The sequence below is a fragment of the Portunus trituberculatus genome, chromosome 17 (genome assembly GCF_017591435.1).
Source record: "Portunus trituberculatus isolate SZX2019 chromosome 17, ASM1759143v1, whole genome shotgun sequence".
NCBI lineage: Eukaryota > Metazoa > Arthropoda > Malacostraca > Decapoda > Portunidae > Portunus > Portunus trituberculatus.
In genome coordinates, this window is record NC_059271.1 from 18,230,046 (window position 1) to 18,252,199 (window position 22,154).

General features: G+C 36.5%; 2 protein-coding genes across 7 annotated transcripts in view; both read left to right on the top strand.

The window, feature by feature from the left end:
- LOC123505012 (KICSTOR subunit 2-like) overlaps positions 1-18,312 on the top strand; it is a 61,054-nt gene extending 42,742 nt beyond the window's left edge. The window contains 1 exon segment of the mRNA XM_045256019.1: positions 16,927-18,312. Coding sequence (XP_045111954.1) covers positions 16,927-17,091 — 165 coding nt within the window. The 3' untranslated portion in view covers positions 17,092-18,312.
- Positions 18,313-20,409: 2,097 nt separating this feature from the next.
- LOC123505045 (docking protein 4-like) overlaps positions 20,410-22,154 on the top strand; it is a 20,379-nt gene continuing 18,634 nt past the window's right edge. For 2 of the 6 annotated variants that reach the window (XM_045256065.1, XM_045256070.1), the window contains exons 1-2: positions 20,411-20,600; positions 21,403-21,560. In XM_045256065.1, the coding sequence (XP_045112000.1) occupies positions 21,462-21,560 (99 nt within the window). In that variant the 5' untranslated portion in view covers positions 20,411-20,600; positions 21,403-21,461. Of the gene's footprint in view, positions 20,614-21,402; positions 21,561-22,154 lie in introns of all 6 variants that reach the window. The other 4 variants (XM_045256068.1, XM_045256066.1, XM_045256067.1 and 1 more) reach the window with 4 other exon arrangements.

Here is a 22,154-nt window from a genome sequence, read left to right on the forward strand (position 1 = left end):
ATGATGTGCACTTTGTTTACATTCCACAGGTTGCCGATTACTGTCTTTCCCGTTTCACTCTCCCTTCCTTCTTAAAGTTAAGATCATCTACATTATAAAGTTACGTACATACATACATTAGTGTACGTTATAATGACTTAAACTACCTAAATGTTTAACTTCATAATTTTTACTTTCATTAAACCTTTTACTGTACTATGATGCACTCTCGCTTTGCTTACTCTTAATGGAAGTTCAAATCAGGGGTTAAACTTGTTATAATCGGTTCGCTTAACGAAGTTTTGCTTAACGAAGTGTTTTTTAGGAACATAACCCCTTCGTTAAGCGGGGGTTGCCTGTACTTACTTTTAATCACCGCAATAATGTTATCGTGTAATGTTTATCAGTAAATTGCATACTTCTTAATACAATCTGTCTTAAAATGTAAGATACTGAAACATTCCACAGATTGCAAAACATAAAATTAAAACATTCAATATTTAGCAAAGTGGCACCTCCGGCTGCTGCAGCAAGCCAGCAAGTCATTGTCACCTCATATAAAACACAATGGACTATTGCGCGCCTCTCAGAAATTTTAAAATCATCTTACGGGTAAACAAAACCTTAAAATGCATATGTGTATATAACATTTTCTGCTTAGAAATGCATGTTCTATCACCTCTTTCAATATTTACAGAAAGTCATGTTACACCCTGTATATGTATATTTACTATATGCGTAGGGTACACCGGTGTACCAATACGTTATAGTTTTTAACGCTCCATACTACAAAACACTATCTCAGGAACGCCAAGTTGCCATCCTTGGTTAGTGTGTTAACATAATGAAGTAAATAAAAGGACAATAACCCAAAATTTGGTGTGGGGTTGTCATGGTAAACATAGGGCGGTTAGGGTAAACATATGAGGCCGTCGTGGTAAAAATGGGGCCGTCGGGGAGGGCCATCATGAGGTGCCGTCGTGGACCAAGAAACCTTTCAAAAATAACAATCCAAGGAACTTTGTTTCTGCTTACTTCTCAATATATTCCTGAAATGACTCAGGCAAATGTCATTGAATTGCACAAGAAGACGACTTGTGTGGTGCTAATTTAAAAATTTTCTGCACGTGGGAATTTTGAGTTTTGTTTCGTAGCTTTTGTATATCGCATATAATTTCGTAAAATGCAATTTTCGTATATGGAAGCTTTCATATCTCAAGGTACCACTGTATCAAAAGCTTTTGATAGAGTCTGGCACAAAGCTTTGATTTGAAAACTGCCCTCCTACAGTTTCTATACTTCTCTCTGCAACTTTATCTCAAGTTTCCCTTTCAACCATTCTATTGCAGCCGTGGTAGACGGCCACTGTTCTTCTCCTAAATCTATTAACAGTGATGTTCCTCAGGGTTCTGTTCTATCACCCACTCTCTTTCTATTATTCATTAATGACCTTAACCAAACTTCTTGCCCTATCCACTCCTACGCTGATGATACCACCCTACATCTTTCACGTCCTTACAGAGAAGAGGAACCATTTAGAAAGTCAACAGATCATGCAGGGACACCACATAATGCCTGATTTTTTATCTCTCTAAGATTTCTGATTGAGGCAGAGAAAACTTAGTAGTTTTCAATATCTCAAAAACTCAATTCTTCCTTCTAATAACTTGACATAACCTTCCAGACAGTTATCCCCTCTTCTTCAATGACACTCACCTGTCTCCCTTTTCCACATTGAATATCCTCAGTCTGTCCTTTATTCATAATCTTAACTGGAAACTTCACATTTCATCTCATGCTAAAACAGCTTCTATGAAGTTAGGTGTTCTGTGGCATCTCCACCATTTTTTCTCACCCCTCCAACTGCTAACTCTGTACAAGGGCCTTATCCATCCTTGTATGGAGTACTCTTCGCATGTTGGGGGGGTTTCACTCTTACAGCTTTATTAGATAGGGTGGAATCAAAAGTTTTTCATCTCATCAACTCCCCTCCTCTGACTGACTGTCTTCAACCCCTTTCTCACCACTGAAATATTGCATCCCTTTCTATCTTTTATTGCTATTTTCATGCTAACTCTTCTATTGATCTTGCTAACTGCATGCCTCTTCTCCTCCTGCGGCCTCACTACACAAGGCTTTCTTCCTCTCATCCCTATTCTGTCCAACCCTTTAATACAAGAATTAACCAGTATTCTCAATCATTCATGCCTTTCACTGGTAAACTCTGGAACTCCCTGCCTGCTTCTATATTTCCATGTTCCAACGACTTGGCTTTTTTTAAGAGAGAGGTGTCAAGACATTTGTCCCAGGCTTTTGGCTAATTCTTTTAGATATTTTAGGGAATCTGCAATTCCAGTAGACCCTTTTTTTTTGTAATATTTCCTTGCCTTTGGCAGCCCTTCCTCTTGCATAAAATGCACACACACACACACACACACACACACACACACACACACACACACACACACACACACACACACACACACACACACACACAACATAAATGGAGTGATACCCGGTAGCTCAGTGGTTAGAGCGCTGGCTTCACAAGCCAGAGGACCGGGTTCGATTCCCCGGCGAGAGGCATGGGAAAAAACTAAAATGGCCACTTATAGGAGAGATGTGAAAAATATAGCTTCCCTCGGGTGGAGATATTTGGGTGTGTCTCCTTTCACGTAGCCCTGTTCACCTAGCAGTGAGTAGGTACGGGATGTAAATTGAGGAGTTGTGACCTTGTTGTCCCAGTGTGTGGTGTGTGCCTGGTCTCAGACCAATCCGAAGATCGGAAATAATGAGCTCTGAGCTCGCTCCGTAGGGTAACGTCTGGCTGTCTCGTCAGAGACTGCAGCAGATCAAACAGTGAATTACACACACACACACACACACACACACACACACACACACACACACACACACCTGGTAGCTCAGTGGTTAGAATGCTGGCTTCACAAGCCAGATGACCGGGGTTCGATTCCCCGGCCGGGTGGAGATATTTGGGTGTGTCTCCTTTCACGTGTAGCCCCTGTTCACCTAGCAGTGAGTAGGTACGGGATGTAAATCAAGGAGTTGTGACCTTGTTGTCCCAGTGTGTGGTGTGTGTCTGGTCTCAGGCTGGAAAAGATGAGATGATTGGCCTGAAAGATAGGTGTGTCCTGAGTTCAGCAGTGAGTGGAGGATGTAAATCAGGAGTTGTGAGTTGATGGTGGTGTGTGTGTGGTCTATCCGAAGATTGGAAATAATGAGCTTTGAGCTCGTTCCGTAGGGTAACGTCTGGCTGTTTCGTCAGAGACTGCAGCAGATCAAACAGTGAATTACACACACACACACACACACATGGGTTTTAAGGATGAAAGAACCAACATGAGAAAAATAATATTGGTGGAGAAGGAGATTAGGTGTATGAGGGAAGTCATTGCTGGGATACTAGAAAAATAAGATCAGCTGTTCCAAGAAAATCAAAATGTAAAAGTGAAGTGTTGTGAATTTGAGGAAACAGTGAAGGTCAACAATGAAATGGAGTCTACACTAGAAGGAATTGATAAGGAGAACAAAGCCCTAAAGGAGAAGTGTAAGAAGTATGAGGCAGCATTGGAAGGGCTTAGGGTTAAGGTTGAGGCAGGGGAAGAAGGAATGAGTGAAGAAAAATTAGATGAGTGGAAAAAGGCATGGAAAGAAGATCAGGAAGATAAAAAAGTAAAGTGATTAAATAAAAATATGAGAAAAAGGGCACAGTGATACAGGTGATTAAGGTAAAGGAGGAACTAGTGAGAGACACAGTAGATAAAAAGAATTGTATGGTTATATATGGACTACAGAGAAGAAATACCTAGTTAAATTTGTGAGAAAAAAGGTATAGAAAGAAATAGTAAAAAGATTATTTCAAGTTTTCAGGATGAGGAACAAGATCTAGAGAAAGAAATTGAAGAAATGCATAGACTTGTGAAATACAATGATGGATCTATACATCTATTAAAAGTTAAAGTGAGGTCCTAAGTAGGGGGTTGAGGAAATACTGGCAAATACAAGAAACTGGCTGAGGATACAGAATACAACAACATTTGGATAAAGAGGGATATGAACCAGAAAGAAAAGGAAAAAGAGAGAAACTGAGAAATGAGGCTAAGGAAAAAAACAAGAGGTCATAGAATGAGAGGAAGACATTTTACTAGAGAGTATAGAGAGTACTAGACATGAGGCTGAGGAAATTGTATGTCCAGGAAGGGGAAGGAAGACATTAAGAGTTAGCTATGTATACAAATATAGATAGGTTTATATCAGGAATATTGGAAGTGAGAGACTATATATTGAGAAAAGGATCAGACATGGTATGTATAACAAAAACTAAATTAAGCAAAGACATTTGCTTAATTTGCATTTAAATAACAGAAGAGAAAAAGCAGGAGGAGTATTGATAATGGTTTGAAAAGATAAATAAGTGGAAGTACAATATGGAGTTGGACTGGCAAGGTTTTAAGTATATCAATAATTAAGACTAGTGAGAAGGAAAGGAGGAAAATCAGTTACATATGTGCCACCAACGAATAATACCTACATGGAAACTTGAGGTACACAAGAAATACAAAATTAATTGTTGAATTGCTTAGACAACATGCTAAGAACTGATAGAAAAGTACTACTTGTGGTGGATTTAAACTGCAAACATGTTGGGAGGAATTGGAATTAAATAGTGACACAGGGTGATGGGGGAAAGAAGTGCTACAACTGGCATTGATAAACACAATGGACCAATGGGTGAAGGAGTGTACAAGGTATAGAGGGGAAGAAGAACTGTCAATATTGGATCTGATATTCACACACACACACACACAAAAAAAAAAAAGAGCCTTGTCCAACCACCAAACAACATAGCCCAATAGGAAAAAGTGATCACTTAGTCCTAGAAGTTGAATTGGAGGATCAGGAAATTTTTAGGTGGGATGAGGGACACAAACAAGGAAGATTGAATCATGCCAAGACAAATTTTGAAGGATTTAGTAAATATTTTGGTTGAAGAAATTAGGAAGAAACCATTCAAGGCAAGATAGTTCAAGAGAAGTATGAAATTTTCCTGCATGCATGGAAGCTTAGAAGGGAAAGGATGTTGCTTGGAAGAAATTAAGGAAGCAGAGAAATGAAGAAAATAAGAAGCTATATAATGAGCCATCAAACGAACATATTAGAATAAGGAGGGAGGACGAGAGAACGTTTGAAAGGGATGTTGTAAAAAGCTATTTTACATGTATATAATTGGAAAAATGACAAACCGAGAAGGGAAAAAGGGTGTATGAAACAATGGAAGAAATTAATGAACTGATGAATGAGACCTTTAGATCAGTATTTAATGTAGAAGGAGATTTTATAGAAACAAACGACTAAGTGCAACAGGCAGGAATATGAAATGTAATGGTGCATAAACAGGAAATTAGCAAATTACTAGAAAAGGTAGATGTAAGAAAAACAATGGAGTGTCAGCATGGACACTGAGAGAATGTAGAGAACAATTGGTAGACCCAATTTGGGATGTGATCAACAGCTCATTAATGGAAGGGAATGGAAAAGAGCAAATATAGTCTCAATATATAAAGGAGGGAAAAGAACCAAGTCCTTGAATTATAGATCTGTGTCGCTGACTAGTGTTTTGGGAAAGCTCTATGAAATTGTGATTAAAGGAATATGTGTGGATTATCTGGAGAAAAATGAAATCATAAATAACTCCCAATTTGGATTTACAAAAAAGGAAGATCATGTATAACAAATCTACTAAGTTTCTATACATGGGTAATAGCTCAAGGACAAGGGAGAGATGAATGGGTGGACACAATGTATCTAGATACTAAAGAAGTTTTTTTGACAGAGTACCACATAGAAGACTCCTATGGAAAACAAGATATAGGAGGAGTAAAGGGAAGTATCTTAAGCTGGACGAGAGACTACTTAACAGAAAGAGAAATAAATGAGGAGTGATAAGAGACACCCCATCAAATTGGAGCACAATAACTAGTAGCATACCACAGGAGTCAGTGCTGGCACTAATAATGTTTCAAATATATATTAACAATATACAGGAGAACCTAAGTAGCTACATAAATTTGTTTGCCAATGATGCAAAACTCTTGAGAGTAATAAGAAACAATGAGGATTGTATGGTATTGCAGAAAGATATTGATAAGATCTTGGAATTAAACCAGAAGTGGAAATTATAATTTAATGCCAAAAAATATCATGTGATGGAAATGGGTGAAACTAATAGAAAACCTGTGTGGGAGTACAAAATGGGAGAAGAGGTTATAATGAAAAAGAAGGAAGAGAAGGACCTGGGAGTGATTATACAAGACACCATAATCCCAGAAAGGCACATAAATGGATTATTTGCCTCAACATACAAGACACTAATAAATATCAGGGTGGTATTTAACTACATGGGCAGGAGTATGATGAAAAAGATCATAATCACAATGATAAGACCTAGACTTAAGTATGCAGCAGTTATGTGGTCACCACACATGCAAAAGGACATCAGGAAACTAGAAAGAATCCAAGGGATAGCCACAAAAATGGTGCCAGAAATAAAGGACATTTCATATGAAGATAGACTAAAGGAAATGAAGCTACCAACTTTGAAGGATAGACAGGAGAGAGGAGATCTAACAACAATATACAAGATAGTGAACAATATGGAAAAGATAGATAGACAAGACCTGACATCACTGATCGAAGATGGAGATAGATGGACGAGAGGACACTCTAAGAATAAGAAGATCAGGAAAAGTCAGAGTTTGAGGAACATTAAAAAAGTTTAGTTTTCCACCTAGGATGATGAACATCTGGAACAGCTTGAATAATGAGATTGTAACAGCAGAAAGTGTGCATAAATTTAAGGAAAATTTGTATAAAATTATATATGGAGACAGGTCACTATGAGCCCTACTCAAATTCTATAATATACAACTAGGTAAACACACACACACACACACACACACACACACACACACACACACACACACACACACACACACACACACACACACACACATTTGCAGAAAAAAAGAAGAGTGTAATTATTTTTGGACTGAAAGAAAAAAATGTTAAATATAGACCAAGAAGGGAAAAAGACAAAATGAAATAAGTAAAAGACCTACTAAAACATCTGAATGACGAGGATAGACAGAACTTAGAAGAGGAAGTAGAAGAAATCCATAGAATGGGACCATATCAAGAAGGAACAGTGAGACCAATTAAGATATTACTAAAATCACAAGCAGCAGCAGAAGAAGTACTCAGAGAAACAGAAGGTTGCAGAGATAACAGAAGGTTATATATATATATATATATATATATATATATATATATATATATATATATATATATATATATATATATATATATATATATAAAGAAAAATAGAAATGAGGAGGAAAGGAAGAGACACAATGAACTGGTGGCAGAAGCAAGAGAAAAAATAATGAAAGGTCAGAGGAGGAGAAGAAGGCATTTTTGGAGAATTATAGGAGACAGGATAAGGAAATGGTATATAAAAGAGAAAGAAGAGAAAAAAATGGAGCAAGTTTAACTAAAATGATAAGAACAAGAGATTAAAAATGATGTATACAAACATAGATGGGATTTTATCTAGTAAATTAGAATTAAGAGATTACATAAAGAAAGAAGAACCAGATATTGTATGCCTGGTGGAAACAAAGTTAAATGAGGCAATAAAAATAGACATAGATAAAAGGTATAATATATGGAGGAGAGACAGAGTGGGTAAAGGAGGAGGAGGAGTCATGATGATGTTAAGGAAGGAGATAGTGGTAAATCAAGTGGAGTTTGGGAAGGAAAATCAGAAATACTGTATGTTAAGATACATATTAATAAAAAGGAGTTAACAATCATTGGAACATATGTGCCACCAAAACAAACTCATGGACTAACCAAGAATATAGAGACATGATAGATGACACAATAAGGAGTCTTACAAGAATCATTAAGGAAAGGAGAAAAGTGATATTGGTAGGAGATTTCAACTGTAAGGAGGTAGACTGGCAAAATTATGAAAGTGGTATGGGGGAAGATGCCTGGGGAGATATATTCCTGAACCTAATGATAGATAATTTGATGGTCCAAAGAGTAAAGGAAAACACAAGATTCAGAGGAAACGATGAGCCGGCAAGATTAGACGTAGTTTTTACAAGGGATATACACCAATTAACGATGATATAAGATACAAGTGCCCATTGGGAAAAAGTGACCATGAAATATTAGAAATGGATATAGAAGAAGGAAAGGAAGATAGAGATGAATCATACAAAGGAGACCGATTAAATTACAGAAAGGCTGATATTGAGAATCTCGAACTATTTTAAAAACTTAAACTGGGAGGAGATGGAAAACTCATTAACAGTTCAAGAGAAATATAACTTATTTTTGGAAATATACAAAACTGGGGTCAGGGAATATGTCCCGAAATATAGACCTAAAGAAGAAGGAAAGAAAGATTGGTTTAATGCAAGATGTGCTAGGGCAAAGGAGAAACGAGATGGAGCATGGAAAAGGTGGAGAAGAAACAGAAATCCAGAAAATAAGGAAAACTTCAAAACAGCAAGAAATGAATATGCTAAGGTGAGAAAGGAAGAAGAAAGGAACTATGAAAAGGACATTGTCGAAAAATGTAAGGAACAACCAAAATTGTTCTACAGATTCATAAATGGAAAAATAAGACAAAAAGAAACAATAGAAAGGTTAAAAGGAGAAAACGGAATGGTGGAAGACCCAAAAAGCATGGCAAAACTGTTAAATAGTAAATTTCATGAGGTCTTTACTAAGGAATCCAAATTTGAAAGACCACAGGGTAATAGAGAGACTGTCTATATGAAAGAGATTAAAGTAACCAAGCTTGAAATAAAAAAAGTTGATGATGGAACTACATGAGGAAAAGGCAATGGGACCGGATGAAGTCTCAGGCAGAATACTGAAAGAATGTAGGGAAGAACTAGCAAGTCCAATATACAACATCAAAAAATGCTCAATTGAAAATGGAACAGTGCCAGTGGAGTGGAAAAGAGCTGAGGTGGTTCCCATATATAAGAGCGGAAGGAAGGAAGAACCTTTAAGTTACAGACCGGTATCACTAACTAGTGTAATATGCATGATGTGTGAAAAAGTAATAAAGAAGCAATGGATTGAGTTTCTTGAAGACAACAGAATATTATCAAATAGCCAATTTGGTTTTAGAAAAGGTCGGTCATGTGTAACAAATTTATTGAGTTTCTACTCTAGAATAGTTGATAAAGTACAAGAGAGAGAGGGATGGGTTGACTGTATTTATTTAGATCTAAAAAGGCTTTTGATAAAGTGCCACATGAAAGATTACTATGGAAGTTAGAGGAGAAGGGTGGCTTAAAAGGAAGCACATTGAGATGGATGAAGAATTACTTAAGGGGAGAGAAATAAGGACGATAGTTAAAGATATGAAGTCCAAGTGGAGAACAGTAGACAGCGGAGTGCCACAGGGTCAGTATTGGCACCAATACTTTTCTCGTATATATAAATGACATGCCAGAGGGAGTGAACAGCTACATAAATCTGTTTATGGACGATGCAAAACTGTGCAGAGTCATTAAACAAAAGAGGATTGTGAAATACTACAGGAAGACTTAAACAAGATCTGGAAATGGAGCAAAAAATGGGAGATGGAATTCAATGTGGACAAAAGCCATGTCATGGAAATGGGAAAAAAGTGAAAGACGACCAGTGGGAATCTATAAGATGGGAGATTGAGTAGAACTAGAAAAAGTAAAAAAGGAAAAGGACTTGGGAGTGACAATGGAAGAAAATAATCAACCGATAAGCCATATTGATAGAATTTTCAGAGAGACTTATAATTTGCTAAGGAATATTGGAGTAGCATTTCACTATATGGACAAGGAAATGATGAAGAAATTGATAAGTACTAAAATAAGACCTAGATTGGAATATGCAGGAGTTGTGTGGACTCCCCATAAAAAGAAACACATAAGAAAATTAGAGAGACTACAAAAAATGGCTACAAGAATGGTTCCAGAATTTAAAGGGATGACATATGAGGAGAGACTAAAGGCTATGGATCTACCAACCTTGGAGCAGAGAAGAGAGAGAGGGGATCTGATACAAGTTTATAAATTGATTAACGGAATGGATGAAGTGGATAATGAGAAACTGATCCTGAGAGAAGAATATGACTTTAGAAGCACAAGATCGCATAGTAAGAAACTAAGGAAGGGACAATGTCTGAGAGATGTTAAAAAATTTTGTTTCCCGGAAAGATGTGTTGAGATTTGGAACAGTTTGAGTGAGGAAGTGGTGTCAGCAAAGAGTGTACATAGTTTTAAAGAAAAATTGGATAAGTGTAGATATGGAGACGGGACCACACGAGCATAAAGCCCAGGCCCTGTAAAACTACAATTAGGTAAATACACGCACGCACGCACACGCACACGGAGCGCAGCCATCGAGCAGGATGCATGCATCTGAGCAACTTGCAGAGATTACTACAAAAGGAGTTGGACTCAGGCCTTGACATATGTACAGGGGGAGAGGGGCCCATAGGTTCTCCTATCTCCAAATAAAATGAGTGTTAGATCACTTATAAGGAATGAATAACAAGAGAGAGAGATGGAACCAAGTAGTGCTGCCAGGCACATGGTGGAATCAAAACATACGCCGAGTGAAAATCAACGCTTTATAGAAACCCCTACTGGTTTAAGGAAACTGACTGATGATACTATGGAAAAGGATTTCTTGGGTTTCCAGGATGAACAAGGTAATATGAGAAGGCTTATTAATGTAGAAAGAGAATTAAGATATATGAAGGAGGTGATGTCCAGTCTCATGGACAAACAAGACCGACTGCTTATGGAGAACACAGCCCTGAAATTGAGAGTAGCTGAATGTGAGAAGGTCAGTGCAATAAACCAGGAATTGAAAGAGATTCTGGAAATAAGGAAGCAAAATGACATTCTAAAAACCACATGCCAAAATTATGAAAGCTCTTTAAAGAGCTTGCAGGATAAAGTGCAGGACGGGATTACAGACAGGGCAGAAGGTGGTCTAGGTGATAACAAATTGAAAAAACTAAGAAATGAATGAAAACAGGAACAAGAAGAGGAAAAGTCAAATTTTCAGAAGTAAGGAGACAAAGTCAGGAGAACACAAAAGTTGCTGTAATAGAAGTTATCAAGGAAAATGAAGATTTGGTGCGGGATGCAGTGGACAAGAGAAAAAGCTTCATGATTTATGGGATGAGGGAAAAGAAAAATCCAAATAAATTCACAAGAGAACGTGAAGAAAGGGAAATGACCAAAACTGTTATCAAACGAGTAGAAGACAGTGCACAAGAATTTGACCAGGAGGTGGAGGAAGTGTTTAGGCTGGGAAGGTACAGTGAAGGGGGTAAGGGACCAATGAAGGTGAAAATGAGATCTCAAGTGGCTGTAGAGGAAATTATGGCTAGAAAAGGGAAGCTGGCCGATGATGTTGATCACAAGGAAATATGGATAAAAAGAGATATGAACTTAGAGGAAAGGGAAAAGGAGAAAGTGCTAAGAAGTGAAGCTTAAGGAAAATAACGAGAAAAGGACAGAGATCGAGAAGAATAATTTTTACTGGAGGGTTCTGGATTTGAGACTAAAGAAGTGGTATCTAAGGAAAAAAGAGGAGGTTGTGGATGAGGCAATAAACTAAGAATGACTTATACTAACATAGATGGGTTGTTATCAAGCATATTGGAAGTTTGGGGTTATTTGAAAGAGAAAAAGCCGTATGTAATGTGCATCGTTGAAACAGAACTGAAAAAAGAAATTTGTGTCAACTTTAAAGAGGAGGGATATATTGCCTAGAGGAGGGACAGGAAGGATAAGGCTTGATTCACACTATCACTCTGGTCTCGCTTTGCTCTCACTCCGGTCAAGGTCCTGGTACATTCAGATGTCCGGTCCGCCTCGCTCCGCTATCAGTCCCATCCCTTCCTCTCCTTCAACACTAGTGGAAGTCATACCACCAGTGACAGAGGATGCGTGACTTTTCTCCATTCGATTTGGCAGTGATTGCCACTGCACTTAACGAAGAAGAAGAAAGCAAGCAAAAAGGGAGGAGATTGTGGGTTCATCCTATGCTGAAAGATAGAAAGAGTGAAGGAGAGTTCCATACTTTATATCTTCATCATATTGATGATGAGACTAAATTTTTCAACTACTTAAGAATGAACATTGGATCATTTGAAAAATAATACTCTTAAAAAATTGAGGATGAAAGCCACAAATTTGATTAATTTTTGCATATTGTTTTCTAGTGTACTCATATATATATATATATATATATATATATATATATATATATATATATATATATATATATATATATATATATATATATATGTATATATATATGGGCTAACTGTAAAAATTGTCTTATATTAGTGATAAATAAAATTTTATTTTCTATTTTATTATTTACCTACCTTTTGTATGATCCCATTTTAGTGTTTTCTTCTGATCCTTCATGTTTCATAGGATGAAAGGCAGAAACATTTCCCCATACGAAAGCTGAATCACGACTGGAACGGACCATTGTTAGTTCACACGGGCTGCAACAGTCCGGTCTGACTCCACTCTCGCTCCAGTCAAAATATCTTTTGAATGTATCGCAACCGGAGCAAGAGCGGAGCGAGAGCGAACCATTACTGTCAATGTGAATGCTTACATTGAAATGCATTAAACATTATTGGACCGAACCGAGACTGGAGCGAGAGCAGAGCGAGGTCGAACCTATTGTGTGAATCAACCCTAAAGGGGGAGGAGGAGTGCTAATAATGGTTCGTGATGATATATGTGTGAGGGATGTGCAATATGGTGAGGACAAAGTGGAAGTATTGGGAGTAACAATCAGAACAAAAGATTTGAAGAAAAGAAAAATTATAGTTACATATGTTCCACCAAAGACTAATACATGAGGATCAGAAGAGCATAAAGATATGCAAAGAGAGGCGATAAAGTGCCTAGATAATATGATAAGAAGAGATAGAAGGATACTCATAGTTGGAGACTTTAACTTCAAAAAAATAAACTGGAGAGAGATGGAAGTAATGGATAATGCTGGGCAGTGGAGTGAGAAAGTGTTACAGTTGACTATGGTTATTACAATTGACCAGTGGGTGGAGGAGTCAACAAGGTACATGGGGGGGAAGAAGAACCATCATTGCTTGACCTAGTTTTCCCAGAGAAACCAGAGTCCCCTCCAATCATTCAATACCTTAGTCCAATGGGGAAAAATGATCATGTGACATTAGAGATGCAAATGCAAGAGGACTATAAAGGAGAGAGAGATTAAATTATGCAAGAGCAGATTTTGAAAAATTAAGGATTTACTTTGCTGATATTGAGTGGAGTAATATTATGTGCAGGAAGACTGTACAAGAGAAATATGACATATTCTTACAGAAATGCAATGAAGGAGTAAAAAAGTTGGTTCCTGTTTATAGAGTTCAGAAAAAAATACAGGCAACCCCCGCTTAACGAAGGGGTTATGTTCCTAAAAAAACCTTCGTTAAGCGAAACTTCATTAAGCGAACTGATTATAACAAGTTTAACCCCTGACTTGAACTTCCATTGAGAGTAAACAAAGCGAGAGTGCATCATAGTACAGTGAAAGGTTTAATGAAAGTAAAAATTATGAAGTTAAACATTTAGGCAGTTTAATTTAAGTCATTATAATGTACACTAATGTACGTAACCTTATAATGTTGATGATCTTAAATTTATGAAGGGAGGGAGAGTGAAATGGGAAATCGGCAACCTGTGGAATGTAAATAAAGGGTGCATCATTGTATCACATACAAAACTTATGTACCACATTTCCACAAGACTTTACTTTTTATCCATTGTAGAGTCACAAGTTCAGGTGGTTCTTTTAGCTTGCAAGGAAGATATGGTCTCACCACCTTCTTAATAGAGTCTGCTGACTTGAAAATAGTAGAGACAGTAGATGGAGTCAAGATGGTGGTGAGCAATATTATTAGTTTTCTCGCCTCTTGTGTCTGTGAATAATATCCAGCTTCACTTTGAAAGTAAGAGACTTCCTGGTCTTCTTAGCAACGCTAGGCAACATTGCAGGGCATTTTGGTGGTAAGTTGAGCGAGGGAAGGCAAGCTGCTGCTGACGCTGTTATTGTTTTGAACAGGGGGAGTGAGTGGCGTGTTGTCCATGAGAGGCGCTGGTGTATTCAAAAGCTTACCGGTTTGCGTGATACAGCGGGGCTTTCAAACTTGGAAAAAATTACCTGGATAAAACTTTGTTACAGCGAGTTTGGTGTTCATTAAATGATCTGACAGTAGTGAAATGAAACCTTCGTTGTAGCGAAATTTCGTTGTATGAACCTTCATTAAGCGGGGGTTGGGTGTACATGCATGGTACAATGCTAGATGCATACAAGTATAAAAAGGCGAAAGATAAAGTGTGGAAGAAACTCTTAAGGCAAGGAAATGACTATAATAGTCGGCAGTACAAAGATACTAGAAATGAATATATTAGAGTGAGAAGAGAGGAAGAAGAAAGTTTGAGAAAGACGTAGTGGATAAAAGCAAGGATGAATCCAAACTTTTCTACAAGTTTATAAATGGCAAAACAAAGAATAAGGAAACAATTGAAAAAATAATTAAAGAAGGGAAGACATACCAAACAGAGAAGGAAATGTGTGAAATAATGAATGGGAGCTTCAAAACAGTATTCACTGCAGAAGATGATTTCACAGAACCTAATAGGACATTGGATTGCCAAGGATTACAGGAGATTGCAGTGCACAAAGAGGATATTGGAAGATTACTTGATAAGTTGGAAGTCAGAAAAGTAATGGGGCCAGATGGTGTATCAGGCTGGGTGTTAAAAGAATGTAAAGAGCAATTACTGGATCCAATTTGGGAAATAATTAAAAGTTCAATAAATGAAGCTAAAGTTCCACTAGAGTGGGAGAGAGCCAATGTAATACTGCTATTTAAAGGAGGAAAGGCAACTACCACTAAATTACAGACCAGTGTCACTTACAAGTGTCGTAGGGAAGTTATGTGAAATAATTATCAGAGAAAAATGGGTTAAATTTCTAGAAGATTAGCAAGTCATATCAAACAGACAATTTGGGTTTAGGACAGTACGGTCATGTGTATCAAACTTATTAGGCTTCTACTCGAGAGTTATTGCAGGACTGGAAAACAGAGATAGATGGGTAGCATTAAAAAGGCTTTTGATAAAGTCCCGCACGGAAGACTTCTTTGGAAACTAGAGTACGTAGGAGGACTGCGTGAAACCTTGCTCGAATGGACAAGAGATTATTTGAAGGATAAGGAAATGAGAACTGTGATCAGAGATACATACTCATCTTGCGGTAAAGTAACTAGTGGAGTGCCACAAGGGTCAGTGTTAGCCCCCATTATGTTTCAAGTTTATGTAAATGACATTCACATTGGGATAAACAGTTATATAAATTTATTCATTGATGATGCAAAGTTGCTAAGAGTTGTCAAAACTAAAGAGAACTGTCTGCTGTTGCAGGAAGATTTAAATAAGATCTATGAATGGAGCAAAAAGTGGAAATTGGAGTTTAATGCCAAGAAATGCCACATAATGGAACTAGGAAAGAGCAAGAGAAGACCAGTATGGAACTATTTGAAGGGAGAGGAGCAAATAATGAAGACTAAAGAGGAAAAAGATCTTGGAGTGATCATACAAGAAAATCTGAGCCCTGATAAACACATAAGCAAGATATTTGGACTATCATATAAAATGTTGACTAATATAAGAGTGGCATTTCATTACATGGATAAAGATATGATGAGAAAAGTCATCACAAGCATGATACGGTCAAGGATGGAATATGCAGCAGTGGTATGGTCTCTGAGCTCTAAAAAGGATATAAGAAAATTGGAAAGGATACAGAAGATTGCTACAAAGATGGTGCCGGAATTAAAGGACCTCACATAATATGAAGAACGACTGAAGGAAATGGGACTGCCAACCTTACAAGATAGAAGAGAATGCAGGGACCTAATAACAATGTATAAGATAGTAAATGATATTGAAAAGATAGACAAAGAAGACCTGGTGCTGTTGACAGAAGAAGATGAAAGGACAAGATGACATGAAAAGAAGATCAGGATGAGGCAGTGTATGAAGGATATTGGAAAATACAGTTTTCCACACAGAACGGTGGAAAAATGGAAAGCATTGGACAATGGAATTGTCACAGCACATAGTGTGCATAACTTTAAAGAAAAATTAGATATATGGAGATATGGAGACAGGACGCTATGAGCCACGCTTAAATCCTGTACAATACAACTAGGTAAATACACACACACACACACACACACACACACACACACACACACACACACACACACACACACACACACACATATATATACTATATTTCACTTGTTCTTAGAATTGATCTTAAGTTTGACAACCTAATGAACAGTGAACAGGGTCTTGACCAGCACTTTGAAGAACCCTGGTCCAGTCCATGTATTCTTAGCAGATGTTTCATATTTATTCTATTTATTCTGCAGTACAGTTTGCAGGTGATTACTTTTACTCATTTTCTGTCTTTGTGCTGTACAAAGTACTCAGATCGTATATCATGCTAACTCTTATGCCAGAGTATTGTCCAAGAGCTGGAGTGAGTACTCTAGTCTTTTGTTCAATATATTTTCTTCTACAAAAAATATGTTCTTTACCAGATTCCTTTACAATTTCAATTTTTCTAGTATCTATTCTTCATATTCAGTATTCTGTGTTTCTCCTTACTAGATCCATGTATCTATCTAATAGTGTATTTGTGTGTTTTTATACATATTATATTGTGTTTGTCTGTCCACTTCTTTTGTGTATCCATCTCACATCCTGTTCGTATTTTCTTTTTCAGATTGGCTCAACTTACTTCTTGTGCAGAGCTGATCCAAAGATAACCATTGTAGTTGTATTTGATGCAAAAAAATCAGAAAAGGATAGCTATATTAAGGACTTCATTTATGACTTGGCACTTCAACTCCGGTGCAACAAGGTGTTTACTAATCTGAAACCTAAGTAATTTTTGTACTGTATGTATATACAGTACACACTTATATATATATATATATATATATATATATATATATATATATATATATATATATATATATATAAAATGCATGCATAAATTCATACACGCATATATCCACATATACAGTACTTCTGGCTGAGATACTGTAATAGGACTGACTCAAGCAATAATGTCTCAGTTCATACATCCTTGCACACTCAAATCCACTCACACTCCAACATTACATCTCAATCATTGCTACATTTTCCTTGTATTTCATAAGGTATTTTCCTCACACAAACTACATTTACCATGCTCTCCTTTTTTTTTTTTTTATTATTATTTTTTTTTTTTCCTTTCTCTTTTTTTACTCTCCCATTCTCTCCGTATAATAGAACCTCCTTCAAGGGCTGCTACAGTTGAGTACATTTACCTCTCCACAGTTTATTTTCTTACCTTTAAAGATGCATCATAAATTAAACAAGTAAATGGAATATGGTGAAAAAAAAACACTGAATGAAATAGAACTGCTTTATTTTTAAAATGTTAGAGGAATAAAAAGTACTTTGGGTTTGCCTTGTATTTCCTCGCACCAGCATATTACACTTGGCATGCCAATCATTTTCAAATGTTCTACATATACTGTATATCATTATCTTCCTTAAGCTTTTATATTTCATTCCATGTATGTGTATCTCAGTGTATTTCACTTCCACACGTCATTGGTTTTATGTACAGTGGTAATCCTGAAATCCAAACACCCTATGTTCAAGCAAATTTTGCCCTGAAATCTGAAAACACATCCAGAATCTGATCACCAAATTAACAATTCCCCACTATTTATTTGGCAAGCATATCTTTTTCCAATTTTCATTGAGATCGTTATTGGTTTACTTTATGTTTTCACCGTGATTTAGGACACAGCTCTAAAATAGTGATAAAACATAGCCACCAGCAATTCCATCATTGCTTCTATCCTAATTAGCCTATGTATATTTGCAGTGAAAATTACAATGAAAAATATTTTTCAAGGAGTTGAGAAACAAATCATGTAATTTTTTCCATTATTTTTAAAGGGGAAAATTGTTTTGGAATCTGAATTTTTCACAGTCTGAGCAGCCTCTGGGAACAATCAGCTTCTGAGGCACCACAATAAATATATATATATATATATATATATATATATATATATATATATATATATATATATATATATATATATATATATATATATATATATATATATATATATATATATATATATATATATATATATATATATATATATATATATATATATATATATATATATATATATATATATATATATATATATATATATATATATATATATATATATATATATATATATATATATATATATATATACACACACACACACACACACACACACACACACACACACACACACATTGTCAAGCGAATGTGATTATATTTGAGATATTTGAAAAATGCAATATTAGAAATAATGAAAAGAGGTTAAGTATTTTGCTAATTGACTGAATTGTTATTATGTTGTATTTTGTTCTATCTTTATATATTTAACATTTTAATAAAGAAATTTTGTTACATAACCTTTACTTTTACCATGCTGGAAGTGTAAGCCTGTAGGTTTGTATCCATTGTCTGAGCCGTGTTTGGGTGCCACATGTAGCTGCAGGAGGGGAACAGGTAGCTACGTACGTACAGTACCTACTGGAATATAGTGGCAGTATTCTTCCAAAGGGACAGTGGTATGTCCCATCAGAATGTCCTTTCACAGGATATTTGTTGTTTCATCATTATTTCAGGTATCTTTTGAACATTGCCATTGGTGTTACTATTCTACACCTGCTCAGGCAGAACACCAAGGAAATATAAAATATCATCAAATAGGGCAGGTTGGCAGGTAATTACTCTGACTAAATTCCCGTGATAATTATTTAATGTTGCCATGTCTTTATTTTTGTGTTTTGTTATGTTACGGCGGTTTCACACTTGTCAATTTGCGATTGAAATTTTACGTCGGTAGACTTTCCAACTCATCCCTTCTAGTCGGAGTGTCACACGTAGCGACTGGAAAGTATCGACTATTTGGCGCCTTGGCTATCTGCCAAGATGTCTTCCTTCAGTGACGATGCTAAAGCTGTAGTTGGTCATCTTTTGGCGTACCGGAGGAGTGAATACGTCCCTGGCTAAGTAGAAGGAAAGAAAGGAATGTCAACCACACACTAATCTTAAGACTATGCACAATTGCGGTCAAATTTAATCGTGACAAGTCTTCACTCCTCACCTCCAACAACACCCTGCATTGAGGGAAACAGTTCTTGGAGAGTGGCAGCTATTTCGTCAAACGACGATTTGCGGAAGCTTTTATTTTACTGTATAATTCATTTCTAGAGTCCCACATATGTTCTTTTTCCATCACCAATTATAACATCATTTCTATACCTGGAGACCACATTTTCAAGGCTTATTCCATGACGTCGCAACGTAAAGAAAGTCGCAAATCGACTGAACAAGACCAACATGTTGGTCAGTCGGAAATTCTACCAACTTGCAATTTCAGTCTCAGATTGGCACGTGTGAACCCTCCTTTAGTTGTCACTAGCAATTTCTAACTGATTCCATTTCTCTTCAGTTCTTGTATATATATATATATATATATATATATATATATATATATATATATATATATATATATATATATATATATATATATATATATATATATATATATATATATATATATATATATATATATATATATATATATATATATATATTAAAAGTAAATAATGATAAAGAAGGAAAAAAGAACCCGTAAATCACTATGCATAACATGTTTTACTTAATTGAGGAGTGGCTACTTTCCCCCCCCTCTCTCTCTCTCTCTCTCTCTCTCTCTCTCTCTCTCTCTCTCTCTCTCTTAAGTTTAGGCAATTTTCTGTTGGTGTATGTTTGTGTGTGACAGGAGACTAGCACATAAATACAACATAAAATGATAGCTCCTAGCTGATACTATTGATATGTTTCCTTGTCTGTTATCAGGCTAAAGTTTCCAGATTCCGACTGGTGAATATCATGTGAGTAATTGCCATACGTGATATTTCACTAAAGCAACCTAGAGCGTAAACACCAATATTTTTTTTGTTACTTTTTATGAGTGATTAGTGTTTTTTTTTTTTTTTATTATCTTTATATATTTGTACTTAAGTACTTTATCAAACTTGTATTGAAAACGTAATAACCAGAGTAGCAACTAACTCGCACGCAATAATAAACAGCAAAGTGATAAGTAGCATCTACGTCACTGCCACTAAGGCACTAAGGGACGGATGTGGTACCGGACACGCCAGTCTCATTATCTTAACACCATTTGAAGCAAGTAAGATGTGTGTTTGTGTTGCTCCCAACGCCTACTTAATTGTGTTATGAACTGAGTTCAGCTTGAAACAAATTGCATCTTCATTCGAAGCAAACCACTCAACCACCCAACAGTCCTACGGATCCATGAAGTAAGGCGTGCAAGTGCGTGTTGCGTTGTCCCTTTATGTTGTTGGTCAAGTTCAAATCTGAGCTTGTGAGGGACTGAATTATCAATAGGTTGTGAAGGAAATTATTGACTGGGCTTTCTAAGTATGTTTTGGGAATTCTTTTGATAGTGATCCCCAATGGTAAAGACACATATGAGAGCTTGACTCCCTCCCATGAATGTAGTAGCTTACAATAGCTATCCATCTCATATTAACATCAATCCACTTCAAAGGATAAAAATGCTTAGAAAGTGAGACAAATAGAATTGACGATCAATTGAAAGAAAGGAATGAAAAGAAGTGGAAAAATTAATATTTTAATCAGTTCGCATCTCTTGGAGGTCAGTAAAAGGAAGAGAGAAATTCTCTCACTGATGACGGCTTTAGTTCGTGAAGTGTTGTATTGACTAATATTTACTTATTAGCGTTAAATACATATTCTTTGTGAGCTTTGTTTCTTATGGACCACGTTCTCAAAGGTTTCGATGGCCTGATTAGACAGCCTTTTGTGCAGTTTATTTGATATTTCAAGGATGTTTTTGTAATAATAATGAAAGTTTAGTAGTATTATACACCATTAGTAAAAAAAATAATAATAATTTGATTAAGCACCTCTGGGTTTTAGAAAATAGTCTGTGAGAGAGTAGTGTCTCAAAATAAAAACCTTTTCCATTTGGGAAACAAACGGTATTTCCCTATTTTCTCGAAGATATAACCATTTTTTTCCAGTAAGACTCGGTCAAGATTCATTATTTCGCACTTTCACTCGTTCCGTTCTTTGCAGGAGCAGCGAAGTGGATCAAGCTCCATCACAGATGCTAAATTGAAACAAGAAGAGTTTCGATGGCTACGTTGAGCAAGAAATCAGGCTTACCTAGTAACGTGACTATGGGAGTTTATGAAGGGACGCTCAACCTCTATCGTAAAGGAGCTCTCAGGAAGGTAACTGATCGATCGTTTTCCATTTTCCTAAAGCTTTCACCCCTTTATGATGCTGGTCTTCTGTATGTTACGTGCTGACAAAGACAGGAGAAAAAACGAGGCTCATTACCTCTAAGAGACTTTATAAAAACACTCAATAGAATAAATTATACTTTACTATGATATAGGAAAATCTTCGTTAGTACCACTACTGTTCTTTCATAACGAATATCACAACTGACTATCTTCTAAAATCTACAAACTTTGGAGGAAAGATTCGTCCAAGGTCTACAATATATCACACGGGCACTCGCTCGCCGACCATTTTTATATGAATGGTAACAGCAAATGGGAAACCTGCCTTTGCCTGCCTAACCGAATTAAAATAGTGAAGTGGAAGTGCTTTGTTACTTGACCGACCATAACGTCACACTTCCTCCCAGTCATGGTTTGGTCAAGTAACGCGGCGTTTCGATTCATGTCGGTTTGCCAGCGACTAATATCCACTGGAATTTCTTGTATGTAGTACGTACGTGCTAAATCTTCCTCCCCTACTTTGCTTCATTAGTTTGATTTCAAGCAGTAATCTTGACTAAATCCAGGGCAGGCAGGCAG